Source organism: Pipra filicauda, unplaced genomic scaffold (assembly GCF_003945595.2).
Source record: "Pipra filicauda isolate LSUMZ 115617 unplaced genomic scaffold, ASM394559v2 scaffold792_size85764_pilon, whole genome shotgun sequence".
NCBI classification, from domain to species: Eukaryota; Metazoa; Chordata; class Aves; order Passeriformes; family Pipridae; genus Pipra; species Pipra filicauda.
The window spans coordinates 28,018-50,849 of record NW_024104967.1 but is presented as its reverse complement, the minus strand read 5'-3'; the positions used below and the strand labels follow the sequence as shown (position 1 = coordinate 50,849).

General features: G+C 52.4%; 1 protein-coding gene and 1 pseudogene across 1 annotated transcript; one reads left to right on the top strand and one right to left on the bottom strand.

Moving 5' to 3' along the window:
• Positions 1 to 3,272: 3,272 nt before the first annotated feature.
• Positions 3,273 to 4,262, top strand: LOC120324991 (annotated as a pseudogene).
• Positions 4,263 to 21,217: 16,955 nt separating this feature from the next.
• On the bottom strand, positions 21,218 to 22,198 carry LOC113996093 (olfactory receptor 14J1-like). The gene has a single exon (XM_039390005.1). The coding sequence runs from the start codon at positions 22,190 to 22,192 to the stop codon at positions 21,218 to 21,220; it is 975 nt and encodes a 324-aa protein (XP_039245939.1). The 5' UTR covers positions 22,193 to 22,198.
• Positions 22,199 to 22,832: the final 634 nt, after the last annotated feature.

Sequence of the window (22,832 nt, the reverse complement as noted above, 5' to 3'; positions counted from 1 at the left end):
ATGGTTTCCATGGTAACCGACCGTAGCAATTGGATTGTATGCTGGTTGCCATAGTGACCGACTGTAGCAACGCGACTGTATGATGGTTGCCATGGTAAATGATAGTAGCAGTGGGACTGTATGATGGGTGCCAGGGTAACTGACTGTAGAAAGGGCAATGTATGATGTTTGCTATGGTAACTGACAGTAGGAATAGGAATGTATGATGGTTGCCATGGTAACTGACCATAGCAACGAGACTGTATGATGGTTGCCATGGTAACCGAGCATAGCAATAGGAATGTGTGATGGTTTCCATGGTACCTGTGTGTAGCAATGGGAATGTATGATGGTTGCCATGGTAACTGACCGTACAAACAAGAATGTATGATGTTTGCCATGGTAACTGACTGTAGGAACGGGAATGTGTGATGTTTGCCATGGTAACTGACTGTAGGAACGGGAATGTGTGACGGTTGCCATGGTAACCAATTGTACCAGTGTGAAGTATGATGGTTGCTGTAGTAACTGACCGTAGAAACGGGAATGTATGATAGTTGCCAAGGTAACTGTACCAATGGGAATGTGTGATGGTTACCATGGTAACTGACTATGGCAATGAGAATGTATGCTGGTTGCCATGGAAACCAAGCATACCAGTGGGATTGTACAATTGTTGCCACGGTAACTGACTGTAACAATGGGAATGTGTGATGGTTGCCATGGTAACTGACCTTAGCAATGGGAATGTATGGTAGTTGCTGTGGTAACTGACCGTGGCAATGAGAATATATTTTTGCCATGGTAACTGACCATAGCAGTGGGAATGTATGATGGTTGCCATGGTAACTGACCATATCAACGTGACTGTGTGATGGTTGCCATGGTAACTCACTGTAGCAATGGGAATGTGTGATGGTTACCATGGTCACCAACCGTAGTGACAGGCATGTGTGATGGTTGCCGTGGTAACCAACTGTAGCAATGGGAATGTGTGATGGTTGCCATGGTCACTGAGCATAGCAATTGGAATGTATGATGTTTGCCATGGTAACTGACTAGAGCAATGGGAATGTATTATGGTTGCCATGGTAACTGACTGTGGCAATGAGAATGTATTCCGTTTACCATGGTAAGTGACTATAGCAATGGGAATGCATGCTGGTTGTTATGGCAACTGTGATTTCCTTAGACTATGAGCACAATATTTTCATCTGCAAAAACATTAGTGAGTGCCCAGAGATCTCACAAGATGGGGTTTAAATGTCTCAAGCACATGAACACTAGAGAGGGGCAAAGGAGCTGTGGCCTCAATGGTGTGGAGACTGAGGACAGCACAGGACAGCCCCCAAGGGGCTTGAAGGGAGGATTTAGAGATGGTGGATCCTTTTGATATAGCAGAAAAGAGCATGAGAAAGAAAGAATTAATGCCAAGTGCAGCTGGGGAGGTCCCAAGTGGATGTGAGGAAAGAGGAATTTCACTCCATGGAAAATGCTGTGCTGCAACACGTCAGCCAGGAGGAGTCTGGATGAGCCCAAGGCTTTGTCTGTGCAGGAAGAGCCAGGGAGGACGCAGAGATGTCAGTGCAGGAAGGTGCCAGCCAGGTGGGGCAGCCGGGGGGATGACGACAGCCTGCAGGGAAAGGGGCAGGGCATGGACACCGTAGGACAGCCTGGGCTGGAGAGGAGACAGGGAGGGGGAGAAGCTGAAAGGCCCTGACACAGCCACCTTCTGCAGGCCTTTGGCCAGGGCTGCTGTCTGTGCCCCTGATGCCAGGAGGAGGGGAGTGCCCCTTGCAGCCCTGGGGCCTCATGGCCTCCTTGTCCCTGCTCAGCAGCCTGGCAGGTGCCACCCCATGGGCCTGCCCTTGGCATTGCACATCCCACATCCCAGTGCCCCAGGAAGAGCCCTGAGGAATGAGGCAGGGACAGGATCTGCCTTCCCAGGGGCTGGGGGTCAGGGTTTGGTCCTCTGGATTAAGGAAACACATCCAGGTTTCCTCAGCATCAGAGCCACCTTTCCCTTGCTTGTCCATCCTTGTCATCACTGTCTGCAGTTTTCTGCTCTAACTGGAATCTGGGGACATGTTCTCAGTTGTGACCCTCAGTGAGACTCATTAGCACTACAAGAAACTTCAGTGTTTCAATCTCACTTTGACTTCTTGAGAAGTTGTTTGAACTTCCTCTCAGGGACTGAGTCTCATGTAAACAACATCAACCCCCTGAGGGTCATGAAATGCCTGGGGCTGTTGCTGTGCTGCTGAGCTGGGCTGGGCTCCTGGCACACAGGGAGCTCCTGGCAAGCCGGCAGTGCTGCAGAGAGACAGCTCTGCTGGTGAGCAGCTCCTCTGCACAGCCCAGCAGGGCTGAGGGCTCTGCCAGGGCAGCTCAGGGACACCAGCAGGGCACAGACAGAGCTTCAAGGGGCTCAGCACTGGTAGGATGTCTGAGAGCTCCCTGCAGGAGGAATCTTGGCAGGGCTGCACATGGTGAGTCTGTGGCTGCAGGGTAGTGCAGGGGCAGCTCCTGGAGGCATCTCCTAAAGCTGGCCCAGCCCCAGCTGATGGGATGGGTGAGCAGGGGCTGTTTTGGGGCACTTTGGAAGAGCTGTGAAGCTGGAGGTGCAGCCGGGGGTGCCCAGGGCTGTGGGGCAGAGCAGGGTCCTGCAGCCCAGGGTGCTGTGCTGGGCAGGGACTCTGCTGCCTGCCAGGGGCAGCTCTCAGCCAGCCCGGGGAGCTGCTGCCAGGGCTGGGGCAGAAGGGCTGTGGGCAAGGAGCAAACCTGGCAGGGGAGGGAGGATCTTTTCCATGTCTCACTGTTGCAGGGTCAGACCTGTTCACAGCTCCAGACCACTACACCATATTGAATGGAGAATTTTTTGCAAAGCTCACAAAAGACAGGGGCTACAGGAAAGGAATTAGTCCTGAGGTGTGTTTCCTGCTTAGGTATTGTAGCATAGACATTGTTCTCTCAGGTCAGGAGCCTGCACTGAAGATCCAACTCTTTTACTTTCAGAGGTGAATATTTCAGGCAGTCTCAGAAATGAACACAGGATCCTGGGCAGTGCTGAGCCTTCCCTTGGGGGTGGGCACTATAAACTGAGTCCTTGGTGGTACATGACCAGAGCTGCTGCTCCTCACAGCACCCTCAGAAAACACAAACCAGATAAAAGAAATACCTTTCACTTGGAGGGGATTTCCCTGAAAACTGCACTGGCTTTGCTGAGAGGGGGCTGTCTTAATTGTTCCCTGTGCTTTCCTTTTCTGAACAGACCCTGTCCTAAGGAGCAGCAAATGTCCAACAGCAGCTCCCTCACCCAGTTCCTCCTCCTGGCATTTGCAGACAGGAGGGAGCTGCAGCTCCTGCACTTCTGGCTCTTCCTGGCCATCTCCCTGGCTGCCCTCCTGGCCAACGGCCTCATCCTCAGCGCCGTAGCCTGTGACCACCACCTGCACACCCCCATGGGCTTCTTCCTGCTCAACCTCTCCCTCACAGACCTGGGCTGCATCTGCACCACTGTCCCCAAAGCCATGCACAATTCCCTCCAGAACACCACAACCATCTCCTACACAGGATGTGCTGCACAGGTCTTTTTCTTTTATTTCTTCATCTCATCAGAGTTTTCCCTCCTCACCACCATGTGCTACGACCGCTACGTTGCCATCTGCAAACCCCTGCACTACGGGACCCTCCTGGGCAGCAGAGCTTGTGCCCACATGGCAGCAGCTGCCTGGGTTGCTGGGTTTCTCACTGCTCTGCTGCACACAGCCAATACATTTTCCCTGCCCCTGTGCCATGGCAATGCCCTGGGCCAGTTCTTCTGTGAAATCCCACACATCCTCAAGCTCTCCTGCTCACACTCAGGCTACCTCAGGGAAATTGGGCTTCTCTTGTTTGTTTTGTTTTTCATTGTTTCTTTGTTTCTTTGTTTTTCATTGTGACTTGGTTGTTTTGTTTTCATTGTTTTCTCCTATGTGCAGATCTTCAGGGCTGTGCTGAGGATCCCCTCTCAGCAGGGACGGCACAAAGCCTTTTCCACGTGCCTCCCTCACCTGGCCGTGGTCTCCCTGTTCCTCAGCACTGGCACATTTGCCTACCTGAAGCCTCCCTCCAACTCCTCCCTATCCCTGGATCTGGTGGTGTCAATTCTGTACTCGGTGGTGCCTCCAGCAGTGAACCCCCTCATCTACAGCCTCAGGAATCAGGAGCTCAAGGATGCCCTGAGAAAAATGATGGCTGGATGCTTTTCAGGAGCAATAAAGCACCAGTTTTCTGGTGTGTAGCATTCAGAATGGGACTACTTAATGACGCAGTCTTCCTGCTCAGGTTTGTCGAGGAGGTCATCGGGTTCTTCTTGCAATAATTTTCTGTGCAATTAAATATTGTTATGCATCTGCCTTCTAATTTAGTGTCTACTCATTGAATTTTACCCAGAGATGTATAAATGATGAATTGTACTCTCTGAGTATTTAAACAAAATAAAGGACCCTGCAGTGCCTTCTTTGTCCAAGACCCTTCTTCTTAGATGTTCCTAAAGGACAGCACACTGCAGGACAGGGTGTATTTGGAAACAGGAGGAGGACAATAATCCCAGCCCAGCAGCACTGCCAAGGAGCAGCAGGGCTTGGTCTTTGCAGAGCTGCTCTCTTGCCACTTCCACACTGTCCTCCTGAGCCTCTTTCTCGCTGTAAGGCCTGAGTGCTCTCTGAGCACAGTCCTGTGGGATGGAAGTCCTTGGAGCACAGGCAGGGACAGGTCCTGGGAACTTGTGAAGCAGAGCTTAGTTCCCTTAGTGCATCTCCAGGATGGGTTTCATTTTCAGATCCACTCTTCCCCTCCTGTTCACAGGGACATCCTGGGAGTGCTTCAGAGCTGCCATCCTGGGGCAGCTCCTGCCCAGCGTGGGCAGGCACAAGGTCTCTCCAGCTGCTCCTCTCCCCTCCCAGTGCCACTGTTTTCTGCAGCCTCCTCATCCTTGCCCAGCACAGCCCTCCTGGCACAGTTGGACACAGCCCTTGTTCTACCCCCTCCTCAGGCACCTGCCCAACCCCCTCAGCTCCAGCCTGATGGCCAGAAACCTTCAGGGCAGGGAGGCACTGGCCAAAATGATGAGGAAACCTTTCAGCTGCACTCAAATCCAATTGGAGGGGTTGGCCTGGAGGAAGAAATCACTTCTCATTCTCCAGAACCACCAGGACAACCTGTGTTGTGTTCTGGGCACTCCTCTGGAAGTGTGGGCTATGGAAAAGGTTTTGGTGTCAGGGCTATTGAGAAGGCTGGGCAGTGTCACTGGGAGACCTCTCCCAAACCCTTGGAAAGGCCAGAGCCAGCCCAGAGCTTCCTGGGGCCTTGGCAAAGGCAGACATGGAAGCAGTCTGCAAACAGGGCAGCAAGGAGGGTTGGCAGAGTTCCACACTGCTCAGGCTCAGCAGGGAAGGGGAGAGGGCAAGTCCTCCTGCAGCCATTGCCAGGCATGGGAAGGACAAGGCAGGGATTGCAGAACCCCTGTGGGAGGGAATAGAAGGGGATGTTTTGTGCCCAGACTTTATCAAGGCCCTTGACATGGTCTCCTGTGGTCTCCTTATGGCCGGATTGGTGGAAGCTGGACTGAAGACGTGGAAGATGGTGGGAAGTTGGCTGAATGAAGAGTGCCAAATAAAATCCATGGTACAAAGTCCTCTTGGCAGCAACTTCCTGGTGAAATCCCTCAGTGATCAGCCCTTGAACACCACTAGAGAACATCTTTCTTATCTCTCTGTACAATGGGACAAAATGTATTTTCAAGTCCTTTGTGGATGATGCCAAATTTCAGGGAGCCCTTGAGCAACCTGTCCTGGTTTAAAGACACATATTGGGGGGGGAACTCGAATAAAATTAATTCACTCCTCTTTTATTCCCCACCAGTACAAGGAGACAAAATATAAGGAGGTAGAGGTGAAAACAATAAGAGTTTACTGATAAGAAATATAGCAGCAAAACCAGCAATAATAACAGAACAGTTCAAAGCAACAGCAGAGAGAGAAATTGCCTCCTCTCTACCCATCTGCCCCAACTCCCTTTTGTAAAGAGATACAAACAGGGATCAACATGTGCCTCCCTTCCCCCTTTTCCTCCTGAATGAACAAAGAAAAAAAAACAAAACCAGGGGAGAGAGGGGGGAAAGGAAAATCTGGGAAACTCTCTGTTCTGAGATCAGTTGTGCTGCCCAAGAACACGCTGACTCCAGAGGTGTCCAAGCGGGGCAGTGGGGGGGAGGCAGCGGCTCTGCTTGATTCCATGGAGTTCTGGGGAGGCACAGTGGGTGCCATGAGACTCTTCAGTGTCACTATGGCCCCTTGGTTCCACTGAGTTCTGAGATGTCTCAGAGTTCCTTTTCTTCCAAAGAGTCATGGAATGGGCCCTTGTCGCAATGATCCCTTGGTTCCATGAGATTCCACAGTGTCCCTGCATTCCTTTGGTTCCATGAGGCCCTGCAGTGTCACGGTGCCACTTGATTCCGTGACGTTACAAAGAATCAGAATGGCCCCTTGATTTAAGGCCAACTGCACATGGGGCTGCCTTGGGGGAGTGTGGGCACCCAGACAAGGGAGTTGTCACCCCCCTGGACTCAGCCCTGGGGTCACCACATCTGGACTGCTCTGTCTGTCTGTGAGGTTCCCCATTCTGGAAAAATGAGGAAAAACTGGAAAGGGTCTAGAGGAGATCTGACAGGATGGAGCTTTTGTCCATATTGGAAATAGAATGAAAACTCCACAGAGTAGCATTGAAGGTTCAGACTGAAGGTGAGGAAAATGAAATATGACTCAGTGGGGACCCTTGTGGTGCAAGAAGTCACCCAGAGGGAGTCAGGATCAGCCCATGGCTTTGTGTTCCAGGGAACAGCCAGAGCTGGTGCAGAGCCATCAGGGAGGGTCTAGAAATGCTGCTGGGAGGGGGTGGGAAAGCAGGAGGGGTGTGTGCAGCCTGCAAGGCCAGAGCAGCAGCAGGGCCAGGGCAGGACAGGCTGCAGGAGAGATGGCCAAGGGCTCTGGCAGGGCTGCAAGGCCCAAAGGCACCCAGGCCTTTGTCCCCTTGCCTCTGGCAGCTGCCTCTGCCACTCAGGCCACCACAAGCCACTTTCCTGGCAGGTTCTGCCCTTGGTTTCTGCCTCGCCCCTCCCTCAGGAGCCTGGCAGGGGTTGCCCAGTTTTGGCCTTTGTTGTTCCTCCCCCTCCCATCCCAGTGCCCCCCAAACAGCCCTGAGCCAGCCGGGAGGGACAGGATCTGCTGGGCCAGGGCCTGGGGCTCAGGCCTTGGCCTTTGTGCTCCACAAAACCAAGGCAGGCTTTGCTCAGCATTGCAGGGGCCTGCCCAGAGCCTTTGTCTGCCTGCACTCCTGGCCTCCAAGGATCTGCTCCAAGGAGTCCCTGGGGAGGCTTTGGCAGTGCCTGCCCTCAGTGGGGCCCAGCAATGCTTCAAGGCACTTGGACTTTGGCTTCTGACTTCTTCAGCAGCTTCTTCAATCTTCTCTCAGTACCTCAGGATCATGGGCTGGGCTGCAAACACCCCGTGGGGCTCATTAAATTCCAGAAATCCCTCAGGATCTCTTTGTCTTCCTTTAATTGTCTTCAAGGCAATTTCAAAACAAGTCTTCCAAGTTTGTACTTTTTTGTTTTTAATTCAATGATGGATAATTTTGTAGTTCAGAGAAGAGGTGATAGAGGTGTTCTCCAAGTGATCTTGATGCTGAGTGTCTCCTCAGGAGATCCACACTGACCCTGGATGATCAACCTTGCTCCTCACCCCCCAACCTCATCAGTTCTGACATGGCCCATCTTGGACTGACAGCTGATGCAACTCCAAACACACTGTGGGACCCATTAAAACACAGAAAAACAAATTATTTTTCTTTCCTTAATTGTCTTCAAGACGTCAACAACAAATTGTAGTTGTTTTGCAGTTTAGCTAAGGAGGAAGATTTTAAAGGGTAAGTCACAAAAAAAATATATATTTTTATGAAAGGGAATGATTAACACAGAGCCTTGGGATGCAAGAGGGTCAGGGTGCAAAGGATTTAGACACAAAGATTAGGGGGCAAAAGACATCAGTAGCACTTAATCCTTGACCAGTTGAGCAGTTTTCAAGTGATTCAATAGCATTTGCCACAATTTTAACAGTGACTGAATTATAGATTCACAAGAACAACCTTCACACCACAGTCAATTCACACCCACACCCAGGCAGAGATGTGTGCACACATCAAGAGCTGGGTGTGTAAAGGTTCCTCTCCAAAATTCTCCTTGTTGTCAGGGAAACACTCCCCCAAATCCCTTTGTGTTTCCCAACAGACCAGGGTCACAGCTGGAGGAGTGTTTGTTGAGGGGGATCAGAATTGTCCTGGGCACCAGCGAGGGTCTTTGGAGTGTCACAAACTGGAGGGTTCCCGAGCTGGGAGAGGCCGCCAGAGGTGTCCCACTGAGAGGGAGGTGCTGGGGAGCTGCCAGGGCCTCCCTCAGCCCCACTGGGTGTGGGCTCCCAAGGGGACTGGCTTTAGTTATCTGCTGAATTTCCATCCTGGTGTCAGGAATGACTGGAGTTTCCAAAATATTTGGGAATTTGATCCAAACTGTTTCATTAGGGCTGCAATTCAGGCAGGGAATGTTCCAAGGTTTTTATGGGATGACTGATTATCCTGTGTTCCCCAGCTGTTCCACTCCAGATTGTTCCTACCTTTATGGTCCAGGAGCACCTGGTCCAGTCCAGGGACACTTTCCCACAACCCCTGGTAGTCCAGGGGCACTTCACCACACCCTGTTCCAGTCCAGGGACACTTCACCACACCCCTGGTCCAGTCCAGGGGCTCTTCATTGCTCAGCTGGTTTGGTCAAGGCTTGTCAGGAGCTCCTGAGATCATACCTATAAGAAGGATGGGCACAGGCTTAGTTGTAATAAGACAAGTGATAATGGTTTTCAACTAATAAAGAGCAGATTTGAACTAGATATAAGGAAGAATATTTTACACTGAGGCTGGTGAAACACTGGCACAGGTTGCCCAGAGAGGTCATAGATGCCCCACCCTTGGAAACATTCAAGGCCAGGTTAGAAAGGGCTCTGAGCAACCTGATCTAGTTGAACATGAACCTGTTCATTGTGGGGAGGTTGGACTAGATGTCCTATAAAGGTCCCATCTGATTTAAACTATTTAGGATTCTATAGTTCTTTCCTACAGAGCCAAGGCTGACAAGGATCATCCAGGTTTCAGACCCAGCTGAGCATCCCCTTTGATGGTCCAGCTGGCAGCTCTGCTAAAAAGCTGCTGCAAAGAACCTCCAGACCTAAAGGAGCTTTGTGCTGGGCTCACCTGTGGCTCTCAGGGCTTGGGGGTTGGCTTTTGGCTGCCAGGTGCCCACCAAGGCTCTCTCTCACTCCTCCTCCTTCTCCACCCCCCTTGGTGCCTGCAGGGTTGTTTCTCCCACATTTCTCTCACTCCTCTCTGCATTACAGCACCCTGGATTTTATTCTTTCTCCAAAGGGTGATCACAGAGGTGCCTCTGGAATTGCTTTTTGGCTCAGCTTTGGGCACTGACTGGTCCATTCTGAAGCCACCTGAAACTGGCTCTCTCTGACACAGAGTCAACTCCTGATCTCCTCTTCCCTAAGGAAAACCTGTAGCCCCCTCCCTGCTAGCAAACCTGATCCACAGGGTCATTCAAGTGCCCAGGAATAGAGGAGGTCTTTGATCCCATTATTCCTCAGGCTGGTTAAACAAGACTTTGTCCTCTTCCTGTCCCTGACTGGAGGTTCTTTGTGTCAGAGCAGAGCTGGGCTGGACCTCAGCCGTGCTTTGCTCAAGAGCCTGCTGGGGTGGGGGCAGATGGCAATGGAAGAGTTGGGTTGGACTGGATGATCCTTGTGGGTCCCTTCCATCTCAGCATATTCTGTCATTCTGTGTTTGTTTGGGTTTGGTTTGGTTGTGTTTGGTCTTTTTCCCTCCTTTTGATTTTCCTTTCCTCTGACCCATGAGTTTTTTCTTCATTGTCTTGGGCCTTGCTGGGCACCTGATGGCAGGACAAGTTTATCCCACTCAGTCATCTTGACCACATTTTTTGTACAAGTCACCATTAACTAGAGGAGGTTTCTCACAGACTCGCTGCAACTTGGCCTCATCCACAAAGGAGTGGAAAGTGCATTTCATCCCATCACCCAGAGACATAATAAAGATGTTCCATAGGAATGGTCAAGGGCTGGTCCGTGATGGATGTCACCTGGGAGTTGCTGCCAAGAGGAATTTGTGCCATGACTTTTGACCCTCATCAGTCATTCAACTTCCCACCCACCACATGTTTCATTTGTCCAGTCCAGCTGTCACCAGTCTGGCTCCAAGGAGACCACAGGAGACCATGTCCAGGGCCTTGCTGAAGTCTGGGCACAGAACATCCCCTTCTTTTCCCTCCCACAGGGGTTCTGCAATCCCTGCCTTGTCCTTCCAATGCCTGGGAATGGCTGCAGGAGGGCTTGCCCTATCCCCTTCCCTGCTGAGCCTGAGCAGTCTGGAACTCTCCCAACCCTCCTTGCTGCCCTGTTTGCAGACTGCTTCCATGTCTGCCTTTGGCAAGGCCCCAGGAAGCTCTGGGATGGCTCTGGCCTTTCCAAGGGTTTGGGAGAGGTCTCCCAGTGACACTACCCAGCCTTGTCAATATCCCTGACACCAAAACCTTTTCTATTATCCCACAGTTCCAGTCTAGTGCTCAGGACACAACACATATTCTCATGGTTCTTCAGGAGAAAATTAGAAGTGATTTCATTATAGAGGTCAACGGGTGGAGCAGCCCAGTCTGGTCTGGCCCCACAGCAGTACCCAGCCCAGGCTCCAAAGCCACCCCAGGGTGCTCTGAGGAGGAAAGAGCCAGCCTGTGCTGGGAAGGCGGCTGGAGCTTGAGGGGGAGCTCTGAGCTGGTGGTCCCTGAGCAGCCTCCCAGCAGGGAGAAGCCCTTCAAGTGCTTGGAATGTGGGAAGAGCTTCAGGAAGAGCTCTCACCTGCTCAGACACCAGGACATGCACACTGGGGCACGTCCCTACACATGTGAGGAATGTGGGAAGAGGTTCAGCCAGAGCTACCACCTCTGCACCCACCAGCGCATCCACACCGGGGAACGGCCCTACACGTGTGAGGAATGTGGGAAGAGCTTCAACCGGAGCTTTCACCTTCGTTCCCACCAGCACATCCACACTGGAGAATGTCCTTACACGTGTAGGGAATGTGGGAAGAGCTTCAGTCACAGCTCCACCCTCCGCAAACACCATCGCATCCACACTGGGGAACGACCCTACAAGTGCCTGGATTGTGGGAAGAGGTTTCCAACCAGCGGGAATCTCTACAGGCACCATCGGACGCACACGGATGAGAGGCCCTTCCGCTGCACCGACTGCGGGAAGGGCTTCAACCGGAACTCCCATCTTGTCACCCACCGGCGCATCCACACTGGGGACAGGCCCTACAAGTGTGGGGAGTGTGGGAAGAGCTTCACCCAGATCGGTGTCTTGACCAAACACCAACGGACCCACCAGTAAGGGAAGCCCTACGAGTGCCCCGACTGCGGGAAGAGCTTTGGCCGCTGCTTCCACCCCGAATGAAGCCCCTGATGGGGAGGCAACCCCTGGAGTCCAGTGACTGTCAGTCCATCCCATTCGACCACAAAGGGCCAGTCCCCTTTCCCAGGGAGAGGTTCTGCCAACAGAACCCTTCTTGGGGGGTGTGTGGAGATTCCTGCCTTGGCTGGGGACCCCCCAAGGTCACTCCTGGAGTCTGAGAACAGAGATCTCCCCCAGAGCGTTGGTCTGGGGGAGTTCCATCCATCTCTAATTAAGAATTATTGCTTTTGTGCCAGCTTTAGTAGAATGGCTTCAACAGTTGCTTTAGTCTAGAGCACTGTCCTGTCTTATCCTGTACTCCTGGTAATTTTAGTGTTTGTATTGTGCAGTAAATAATTCTGATGAAGATCTTTTGTCTGATCATTTGTAACCCCAAATAAATTAATTTCAATCAATAGATCTGATTTGCCATCATTAAAACCTGGGGGACCAAAGTGTTGCAGTCACACCTCTCTAATTCCTCTAAACTGAAACTGTTGGAATAACCCAAGGCTGAGATTGGATCCAGCAGCTCCCAGCACCCCACAGAAATTGGAAGCTCAGGGGGGCCAGCCCCCTTTGCCAACCTGCCTGTGCCCAAAGACCCCCATGGGACCGTCAGACCCGCCAGACCACCCCCCCTTTTTCACCCTTCTCCCTAATCCTTCCACTTTTCCATTGTTCCCTGAATCCCCAATTTCCCCCCCCCCCCAACAGTTTAGGGGTCCCAACCACCACTTTTTGCCCCCTCTCCTGTGGGTGCTGAAGGAGAAAATGAGGCTGCACACACAGAGTTCCATTTCAGGACTTGTCCTCCCATCTTTCCGGCGTCCCCCTTTCATTGGGGTTCCTTTGGAAACAGCACCTGGTGTTTGTCTTTTAGTCCACTGGAATTCCCAGCATGGCCCCAAGGCAGGGCCCTGATCCCACACATTCCCCTCCCCTCATGTGCTGGCTGTGTTCAGCCACCAGAGAAAAACACAGGCTGCCATGCAGAGCGTTCCAAGTGGTTTCCACTTTGGCAAACAGCACTCTCTGGATGGAAAACACCAGTCAAGGCCAAAGCACTCCTTTTGGATCCTGATTAACTGAATGCAGCTGCTGCTGCCTTAACTTGTTCCCACAGAAATTATCAGGGTTCCTTTGCTTCCAGGAGGCCCCACATGTCCCAATGGCCCCTGGATTCCATGAGCTTCCACAGTCTCCAAAGGTTCCTTTTGTTCCATGAGGCCCTGCAGTCCCCAAATGCCCTTTGGATTCTCGGAGATTTCCCATTGTCCCAGGGTCCCTTGTGCTTCAGAAGCAGCTGCAGTGGGACAGTGGCCCCTTGGTTCCGTGAGCTCTGCAGTGTTCCAGGAATCCTTGGGTTCCAGGAGAGCCTGCAGTTTCACAAGGACCACTGGAATGCAGGAGGTTCTGCAGGGTCCCAATGGCCCCTGGATTCTGGGAGGTTCAGAAATATCTCCGGGCTCCCTTGGTTCCAGGAGGACACACATGTCACCAGGAACCCTTGGTTCCAGGAGGTTGGACAGTGTCCCAGAATTCCTTTGATTTCATGAGGCCCTGGATTGTCCCAATGGCCTCCTGATTCCATCAGCCCCCTCAGTGTCACAATGGTCCCTTGGTTCCATGAATTTCCATGATGTCCCAGGGTTCCTTTTTTTTCCTTGGGACCTGCAGTGTCACAATGGGCTCTGAATTCCAGGAGTTTTCCCAGGGTGACAGTGCTGCCTTGATTCCATGAGGTTGCCCAGTGTCCCAGGGCTCCTTTGGCACCAGAAAGCCCTGCAGTGTCACAATGGTCCTTGGTTCCATGAGGTTCCACCATGTCCTTGCTGGAACATGCTCTGAAATCTGGACAGGCTGGATCAATAAGGCCAAGTGTCAGGGCCTGCCCTTGGCTCCCAACCCCCTGGAACGCTCCAGGCTGGGGGCAGAGGGGCTGGAGAGCTGCTCAGCAGGAAGGGACTTGGGGGTGCTGCTTGACAGGGGCTGGATATGAGGCAGAGTGTGCCCAGGGGGGCAAGAAGGCCAAGGGCATGGTGGCCTTTGTGGAGAAGAGTGTGGCCAGCAGGAGCAGAGAACTGATTGCCCCTCTGTGCTGGGCACTGGGGAGGCCCCACCTGGAGTGCTGTGTCCAGTTCTGGCCCCTCAGTGCCAAAAGGCCCTGGAGGGGCTGGAGCATGTCCAGAGAAGGGAACGGAGCTGGGGAAGGCTCTGGAAAACATGTCTGCTGAGGGACGGCTGAGGGAACTGGGCTTGTTGAGTGTGGAGAAGGGGAGGCTCAGGGGGGACCTCATTGCTCTCTACAATGACCTGAAAGGAGGTTTTAGTGCGGCAGGGGTTGGTCTTCTCTGCCAAGGCTGTAGTGAAAGGTTGTGAGGGAATGGCCTTAAATTGCCTTGGGCAAGGTTCATATTAGATATTAAAGAAACCTTTTTCCCCTGAGAGAGTGTTCAGGCATTGGAACAAGTAGCCCAGGGAGGTGGTGGAGTCTCTGGAAGTGTTCAGGTGTGTGGTGGGTTGACCTTGGCTGGACACCAGGTGCCCTCCCAGCCGCTCTATCACTCCCCTTCCCAGCAGGTCAGGGGAGAGAGTAAGGTGGAAAAAAAAAAATTGGTAGTTTAAGACAGTTTATTTAAAGTAAAAGATAGCAGGGTTTGTTCTCTGCTTCCCATGAGCAGCCATGGTCGGCCACTCCCGAGGAGCAGGGCTTGGGTCCGCGGGACGGTTCCTCAGCAGGCAGCCATCAGACAATGAATGCCCCCCTCCTGCTCCCTGCCTCAGCTTTTAGAGCTGAGCTGACCTCCCATCGCTGCAATGTCCCTTGGCTCAGTTGGGCTCAGCTGGCCTACTTGGGTCCCCTGCCAGGCTCTTGCCCTCAGCTAAGGAAGGAATGTCCCAGTGTTGGTGCTGTGCTCAGCAGGGGCCAAAACACTGGGGTGTTCTCAACCCCCTTCCAGCTGCCAATGCCAAGCCCAGCCCTGGGAGGGCTGCTGTGGGGAACTGAACTGCAGCTCAGCCAGACCCAACCCAAATATCTATGGCACATATTCTATAGAATCCATCCTTAGGTGTTGTGTGATAGATCTATAAGATATTACAAATAATAAGCAATAATAAGGCAAGTGTCCTCCTTAGGGACACACACACATCCCCCCCCAAACTCCTGCCTGGGTTTGTTCCCTGGGGGTCTCTGCAGCAGCAAGCACAGCCCCACACTGACTGCTCTGGGCTGTGCAGGCATTTGTGGTTCTGCCTGTCTCACACACCCCCCAACCTTGGGATGGATCTGGATGTCACTGGATGTGATGTCACAGGGGAGATGTGATATCATGGGGAGGTGACAAGGGCCAAGAATGCACTCAGATTGGGTCTCAGCTGCATTACGTTTGTTCTGTCCAGCATTGCAGTAAATATTTCCTTAGAGTTGTTTACATTCCTCTGCAACTTCAGAGCTGCAACTGCTCAAATTCAAGACCTACCATCCGGTCATTTCCCACAGGGAGGTGTGATGTCATAGGGGAGATGTGATGGCACAGGGACGATGTGATGTCACAAGAGGACATGTCGTCACAGGGATTATATGATATCACGGGAGAGGTGTGATGTCATATGATGGATGTGACACCATAGGGCAGATGTGATGTCACAGGGGAGCTGTGATGTAGCTCTGCAGAGCCCTGACAGTGCCACTGCAATCCCAAGCTGCACTGCCCGGGTCAACCCTCAGCACAGCCAAGGCCACAACCCTTCCTGAAAGGTGTCCCTTCTGGGCAGGGCCAGGGGGACAAACCCCTCCATCTGTCCCTGCACATGTTGTGTCCAACTCTCATCCCCCACTTAGGGACAAAGTCAGGCTACATTGGGTGTTTAGCTTGGCATTTGCTTCACTCTTTTGTGCTTCCAACACACACACACCCCAGTGTGGGCAGAGTCTGGCCCCCCAGAGAACACAAGACCTGACTATTTGTGGCTCCCGCTGCAGGGGCTGGAACTTGGGCCACAATCTGTGCCAGGAGCAGAGAGGTCCCTCCCCACAGAAACTTCTTGGCAATGGAGTTCTTAAGAAAACGGGACAGGCTGTGGGGATCACTTGCAGGGCACAGTCAGGAACGTGTCTTGATCAACCTCCTGTTTAACAGGACCAGCTTTTCCATTCTCTTTTCTCTGTTTTCTCATGCTTGTTCCTCCAGTAACTATTGTGATCCTACCCTTGCTTTGGTTCTTTCCTAGACATCCCAGGACAAGTCTTGCCCAGTCCCCAAATCCCCTTTCTGTCTGCCCATCATGAGTCTCAGAGCCCGAGGCCAAATCCCCCATCCTCAGCTAAAGGGTCACCCCGAGAGGTTCTGCCTATGACCCACTTGCTTAAAGTTTCATACAGATACCTTGGAACTTCCTTTGAAACCTTGGAACTTCCTTGGAATTAATTTGTTACCTTTTGGGCTTAGAATGGCTTTTTCAAAAACATGGTAATTCATGTCTTCAACATGGACATACTTTGGAGAAGGAGTTTGGGATAGTAGACTCAAAGAATCACAGAATGATTTGTCTTGGAAGGGATACAAAAGCTCATGTGGTCCAAACTCCTGCACATAGGCAGCGACATCTTCACTAATTCAGGCTGTTCAAAGATCCTGACCTTGGAAAAATCCAGGGATGGGACATCCTCTTCTCTGGGAACCTGTTGCAGTTCTTGCCAGACCCATTGGCAAATATTTCCTCCTATTATCCAATAGAAAGCTCCCCTATTCCAGTTTAAATCCATTGCCCCATATTCTGCCAATACAGGCCTTGGTAAAACATATGACTGTGACTATCTTAGACTATGAGCACAATGTTTTCATCTGCAAACACCTTGGACAGTGCTCAGGGATGTCCCTACAAAAAGTTTGTCCCCATCTTTCTTAGAAGCCTCTGTGGTGGTGCATCCTCCCCCCATTCTGCTCAGGCCTGGTTGATGATCTCAGGAGCTCCTGACAAGCCTTGACCAAACCAGCTGAGCAATGAAGAGCCCCTGGACTGGACCAGGGGTGTGGTGAAGTGTCCCTGGACTGGACCAGGTGCTCCTGGATGATACAGGTGGGAACAATCCAGACTGGAACAGCTGGGGAACACAGGATAATCAGTCATCCCATGAAAACCTTGGAACATTCCCTGACTGAATCGCAGCCCAAATGGAACAGTTTGGATACAATTCCCAAATAGTTTGGAAACTCCAGTCATTCCTGACACCAGGATGGAAATTCAGCAGATAACTAAAGCCAGTCCCCTTGGGAGCCCACAACCAGTGGGGCTGAGGGAGGCCCTGGCAGCTCCCCAGCACCTCCCTCTCAGTGGGACACCTCTGGCAGCCTCTCCCAGCTCGGGAACCCTCCAGTTTCCAACACTCCAAAGACCCTCGCTGATGCCCAGGACAATTCTGATCCCCCTCCACAAACACTCCTCCAGCTGTGACCCTTGTCTGCTGGCAAACACAAAGGGATTTGGGGGAGTGTTTCCCTGACAACAAGGAGAATTTGGGAGAGAGGGATCTTTCCACCCCCAGCTCTTGATGTGTCCACACATCTCTGCCTGGGTGTGGGTGTGAATTGACTGTGGTGTGAAGGTTGTTATTGTTAATCTATAATTCAGTCACTGTTAAAATTGTAGCACATGCTATTGGATCACCTGATAACTGTTCAATTGGTCAATAATTAAGTGCTACTAATGTCTTTTGTCCCCTTATCTTTGGATCCAATTCCTTTGTGCCCTGACCCTCTTGCATCCCAAGGCTCTGTGGAAATCATTCCCTTTCATCAAAACATATATATTTTTCATGACTTTCACTTTAAAGTCATCCTCCTTAGCTAAACTACAAAACAACTCCAATTAGCTCTAGAAGTCTTGAAGACTTGAAGATAATTAAAGGAATGAAAATAATTTGCTTTTCAGTGTTTTAATGGGTCCCACAGTGTGTTTGGAGTTGCATCAGCTGTCAGTCCAAGATGGGCCATGTCAGAACTGGTGAGGTTGGGGGGTGAGGAGCAAGGTTGATCATCCAGGGTCAGTGTGGATCTCCTGAGGAGACACTCAGCCTCAAGATCACTTGGAAAACACCTCTATCACCTCTTCTCTGAACTACAAAATTATCCATCATTGAATTAAAAACAAAAAAAAGTACAAACTTGGAAGACTTGTTTTGAAATAGCCTGGAAGACAATTAAAGGAAGACAAAGAGATCCTGAGGGATTTCTGGAATTTAATGAGCCCCACGGTGTGTTTGCAGCCCAGCCCATGATCCTGAGGTACTGAGAGAAGATTGAAGCAGCTGCTGAAGAAGTCAGAAGCCAAAGTCCAAGTGCCTTGAAGCATTGCTGGGCCCCACAGAGGGCAGGCACTGCCAAAGCCTCCCCAGGGACTCCTTGGAGCAGCTCCTTGGAGGCCAGGAGTGCAGGCAGACAAAGGCTCTGGGCAGGCCCCTGCAATGCTGAGCAAAGCCTGCCTTGGTTTTGTGGAGCACAAAGGCCAAGGGCTGAGCCCCAGGCCCTGGCCCAGCAGATCCTGTCCCTCCCGGCTGGCTCAGGGCTCTTTGGGGGGCACTGGGATGGGAGGGGGAGGAACAACCAAGGCCCAAAACTGGGCAACCCCTGCCAGGCTGCTGAGGGAGGGGCGAGGCAGAACCCAAGGGCAGAACCTGCCAGGAAAGTGGCTTGTGGTGGCCTGAGTGGCAGAGGCAGCTGCCAGAGGCAAGGGGACAAAGGCCTGGGTGCCTTTGGGCCTTGCAGCCCTGCCAGAGCCCTTGGCCATCTCTCCTGCAGGCTGTCCTGCCCTGGCCCTGCTGCTGCTCTGGCCTTGCAGGCTGCACACACCCCTCCTGCTTTCCCACCCCCTCCCAGCAGCATTTCCAGACCCTCCCTGATGGCTCTGCACCAGCTCTGGCTGTTGCCATGTGCACTTGGCCTTCTGAACTTGGATCCTGCGCCCCTGTGCCACAGGACATCCCTGCCAGAGCCCAGGCCCTTCTCCTGGGGGTCACTGCAGAGCTGAGCAGATCCAGGTCACCTCCCATTCCTCTGCCAACCCCCTGGGCCTGCTCTGGGCCCTCCAGGTCCTTGCCCTGCTCCCAGGGGCTGTGGGGGTGCTGAATGGTCAGGGTTTGGGGTTTAGAGCTCATGGTGGGGATTAGGCAAAACTTTGGGAGGTTTGTTGTTCTGCTGGCAGTGTCTGGGTCATGATTAGGGGAAGAGGGTTTTGGGCTGGTTCAGGATTAAAGCTTGACTTTTCATACTGGTAATACAGATTTGGGATTGGGGTGGGCATTAGAGGATGAATAAGAGTCTGGAGTTCTGGGTTTGGGCTTTTTCTGCCTTGGAATTAGAGCAGTGGATTCCTTTTCAGTGGGAGGGACAGCAGTTTTGGGTACTGTTGGGGCTTGAGGTTACAAAGTGCAGAAAGGAATGTTTGCACAGTCAGTGTTTCAGCAACCTCAGCATTCCCTGAATCTGGTTTTACCTCATCAAAATCCTTCCTCTATCTGGCCAAGCCCCTCTTTCCTTCCCCAGTTATCTTATCCCTTTTGTCCCAGTTCCTCCCAACCTCCTGAGAACTTTCATCAGGATGGGCTCAGCTGTGTGATGATGCTGTGCAACCTCATGGAATCAAGGAGCCACCATTAACCTGCAGAACCTCATGGAATTACGGGGCCATTGTGACCCTGGGGAAAGCCATGGAATCAAGAGGCCACTGTGACACTCCAGGGCCCCGTGGAGCCAAAGGAACCCAGGGACAGTGGGCAACCTCCTGAAATAAAGGGGCCATTGTGACACTGCAGAAACCCATGGAATCAGGGGGCCATTGTGGCACTGCAGGACCTCCTGGAAACAAAGAAACCCTGGGCCACAGTGGAATTTCATGAAATCAAGAGGCCATTGTGACACTGGGGAACCTCATGGAACAAAAGGAACCCAGGCACACTGTGGAACTTCATGGAATCAAGGGGCAGTTGTGACACTACAGGGCCTTATGGATCCAAAAGAACAGAGGGAAACTGTGGAATCTCATGGAACCAAGGGACATGTGGGGCCTCATGCAACCAAAGGAACCCTGAGACATTTTGGAAGCTCATGGGAAAAAACGTCCATTGTGCCACTGCAGGGCCCCGTGGAAACAAAGCAACACAGGGACACTGAAATGTGGTAGAACCAAGGGGCCATTTTGACATGTGGGGCCTCATGGAAGAAAAAGAACCCTGAGACATTTTGGACCATCATGGAACCAAGGGGCCATTCTGACCCTGAGGAACCTCATGGACTCAAGGGGCCACTGTGACACTGCAGGGCCTCATGGAACCAAAGGAACCCTGAGACATCTCAGAGCCTTTGGCTGTGCTGGACAAGCTGGGAGGCAGAGCCAGCTGATGGTGCTCCCTGCCACTGACCACCTCCCACAGACGCTCCTGTGTGGCCATGGAGGGGGCTCAGAGGGGCCCTGCCTTGTTCCAGAGCTGGGACATGGCTTTGGGGGCTGATCTTGATCCACCTGTGGAAGTTCGCTGAGGTCAAGAGAAGTCACTTGCAAGAGTTTTCCCTGTACCTGCTGTGTCCCCTGGGCTTGCAGAGCTCTGTTTGCCACTTCACAGCAAGATTTAGTACTTGATCTCTGGTAACTCCACCCTGGGCAGGATTCTGCTCCAGGGCTCCATTCCCTGCTGACTGGATGGGACGGGCTGTCCCTGCAGATCCTCTGTGCTCTCCTGCACTTCCTGAGTTCCTACAGACAAGTCCTCACCTGCCATCAGAGCCCTCACAAGCTGCAGAGCCCCAGGCAGGTGACTTGGAGATCATTTGTCATCTCCATTGGCCATCGGCCACCAACACACAACATCTGACCCAGCCCTCAGTCCCTGCAGTCCCAGTGGGTCCCTGACCTCCCTGCACTGTCTCCATGGAGAAACAAGCAAAGCAACAAGACTTTTGAGAGTCTAATCCTTGGACTTCTTCTTGATACCAGTGTTGGGAAAAGACCTCAGCCTTCAGGAAGTGCCTGGAGGGGAACCCCTTTGCTGCTGGAACTGCTGTTGTGGAGCGCAGCCCTGTCCCAGCAGTGCCCAGGGCCTGTCCCTGCCTGTGCTCACAGGCCTGACCCACAGCAGGACAGTGACTGAGCTGCCAGAGCACTCAGGGCTTGGGCACGGACAGGAAAGGAGAGGGTGGGAGTGCAAAGAGAGTAGTTCTGAACAGACCCGGTGCTGGTGCTCCCTGGCAGTGCTGGGACTCTTTTCCCCTCCACATCTGCAAACATGGAAATGCCCTCCAGCTTCAGGGGAGGTCTTGGAGGAAGAATCTGGAAAAAAGAATTTGTGTCCTTTCTTATGCTCAGAGATTGTGATTCCCCATGTACAAACTAAGACAGGGAGGATGTTTGACAAATACCTTTTTGCACAAACTTTTATTTTGTTTAAATGTACACAAAGCATGACTCCTCATTTGTATATTTTGTTGGTGAAAAAAGAGGTAGAGAGTGAATTTGATGGGATGAAGAATAAAATTTCAGTGTTAATGACATGAACAGAGGGAAAAAAAAGGAAAGCCCCCCACCCCCACCACTATCAAAAGCTCTGGAAGGCAGGCTGGGCCCAAAATGTGTTACACAATGAGTGTTCTGCAGAAGAAAAGATGCAGTTTATTGCTCCTCAAAAAACACGTAGTCATCATTTTCCCTACTGCATCCTTGAGCTCCTGGTTCCTGAGGCTGTAGATGAGGGGGTTCAGTGATGGAGGCACCACCACATAGAGAACTGACACCACCAGGTCCAGGGACGGGGAGGAGATGGAGGGGGGCTTCAGGTAGGCAATTATGGCAGTGCTGACAAACAGGGAGACCACGGCCAGGTGAGGGAGGCACGTGGAAAAGGCTTTGTGCCGTCCCTGCTGAGAGGGGATCCTCAGCACAGCCCTGAAGATCTGCACATAGGAGAAAACAATGAAAACAAAACAACCAAATGCTAAAGAGATAGTAAACCAGAGAAGCCCAATTTCCCTGAGGTAGCCTGAGTGTGAGCAGGAGAGCTTGAGGATGTGTGGGATTTCACAGAAGAACTGGCCCAGGGCATTGCCCTGGCACAGGGGCAGGGAAAATGTATTGGATGTGTGAAGCAGAGCACTGAGAAACCCAGCAGCCCAGGCAGCTGCTGCCATGTGGGCACAAGCTCTGCTGCCCAGGAGGGTCCCGTAGTGCAGGGGTTTGCAGATGGCAACGTAGCGGTCGTAGCACATGATGGTGAGGAGGGAAAACTCTGCTCTAAGAAAGAAGACAAGCAGAAAGAGCTGTGCAGCACATCCGTGGTAGGAAATGGTTCTGGTGTCCCAGAGGGAATTGTGCATGGCTTTAGGGACAGTGGTGCAGATGGTGCCAAGGTCTGTGAGGGAGAGGTTGAGCAGGAAGAAGCCCATGGGGGTGTGCAGGTGGTGGTCACAGGCTACGGCGCTGAGGATGAGGCCGTTGGCCAGGAGGGCAGCCAGGGAGATGGCCAGGAAGAGCCAGAAGTGCAGGAGCTGCAGCTCCCGCCTGTCTGCAAATGCCAGGAGGAGGAACTGGGGCATGAAGCTGCTGTTGGACATTTGCAGCCTCTGGACATGGGGACCTGTTCAAGGAGGAAAGGACAGTGACTGTGCAGGGCAGACTTCTCTGAGAAAAGCCCTTTCTCAGAGGCCCATCCCTGCTCCTCAGCACTTCCCCTTTGACCATGTCCAGGTGACCTTCCTTCCCCTGGTTGCTGGAGCCCTGATTGCTGCTGGCCAAGTGCTCTGTGAGCAGCAGGACCTCAGCCTGCAGGACACTGGGCAGTCAGCCCTGCTCCCCCCAGTCAGTGCACAGGAACAGTAAGGGCAGGGCCAGTGCTGGGGGGTGAACTTTGACAAAGAATCTGCTCCTAAGGCACAGCAGCTTGTCAGCAACAGCACTGCCAGGGTGCAGGCAGGGGGATGGCAGAAGGCAGAGGGAGAGATTCTGCTGCACTCCGGGAGAACAGAGAGGTCTGTGAGGCAGGAGGATTGTCTGAGGCCTAGTGCAGAGTGAGGGGAGCTGCTCTGTCCCTCTGTCCTGTGCCAGCTGCCCTGCACTGGCACCTTTTTGAGACACAGCTCAAAGTTACACTCCTGTGTTCCCCTGGAGAGCAGAGGGACCCATGGCAGAGAAATTATCTCCCCCCTTTCCCAAAGTCAGGGAGAGTCAGCTCATTCCCAGCCTCCCAGAGCCCAG

What these genes read in the sequence shown, in the direction of transcription:
- LOC113996093 (XM_039390005.1), bottom strand. Translation starts at nt 22,192, where the DNA reads ATGTCCAACAGCAGCTTCATGCCCCAGTTCCTCCTCCTGGCATTTGCA.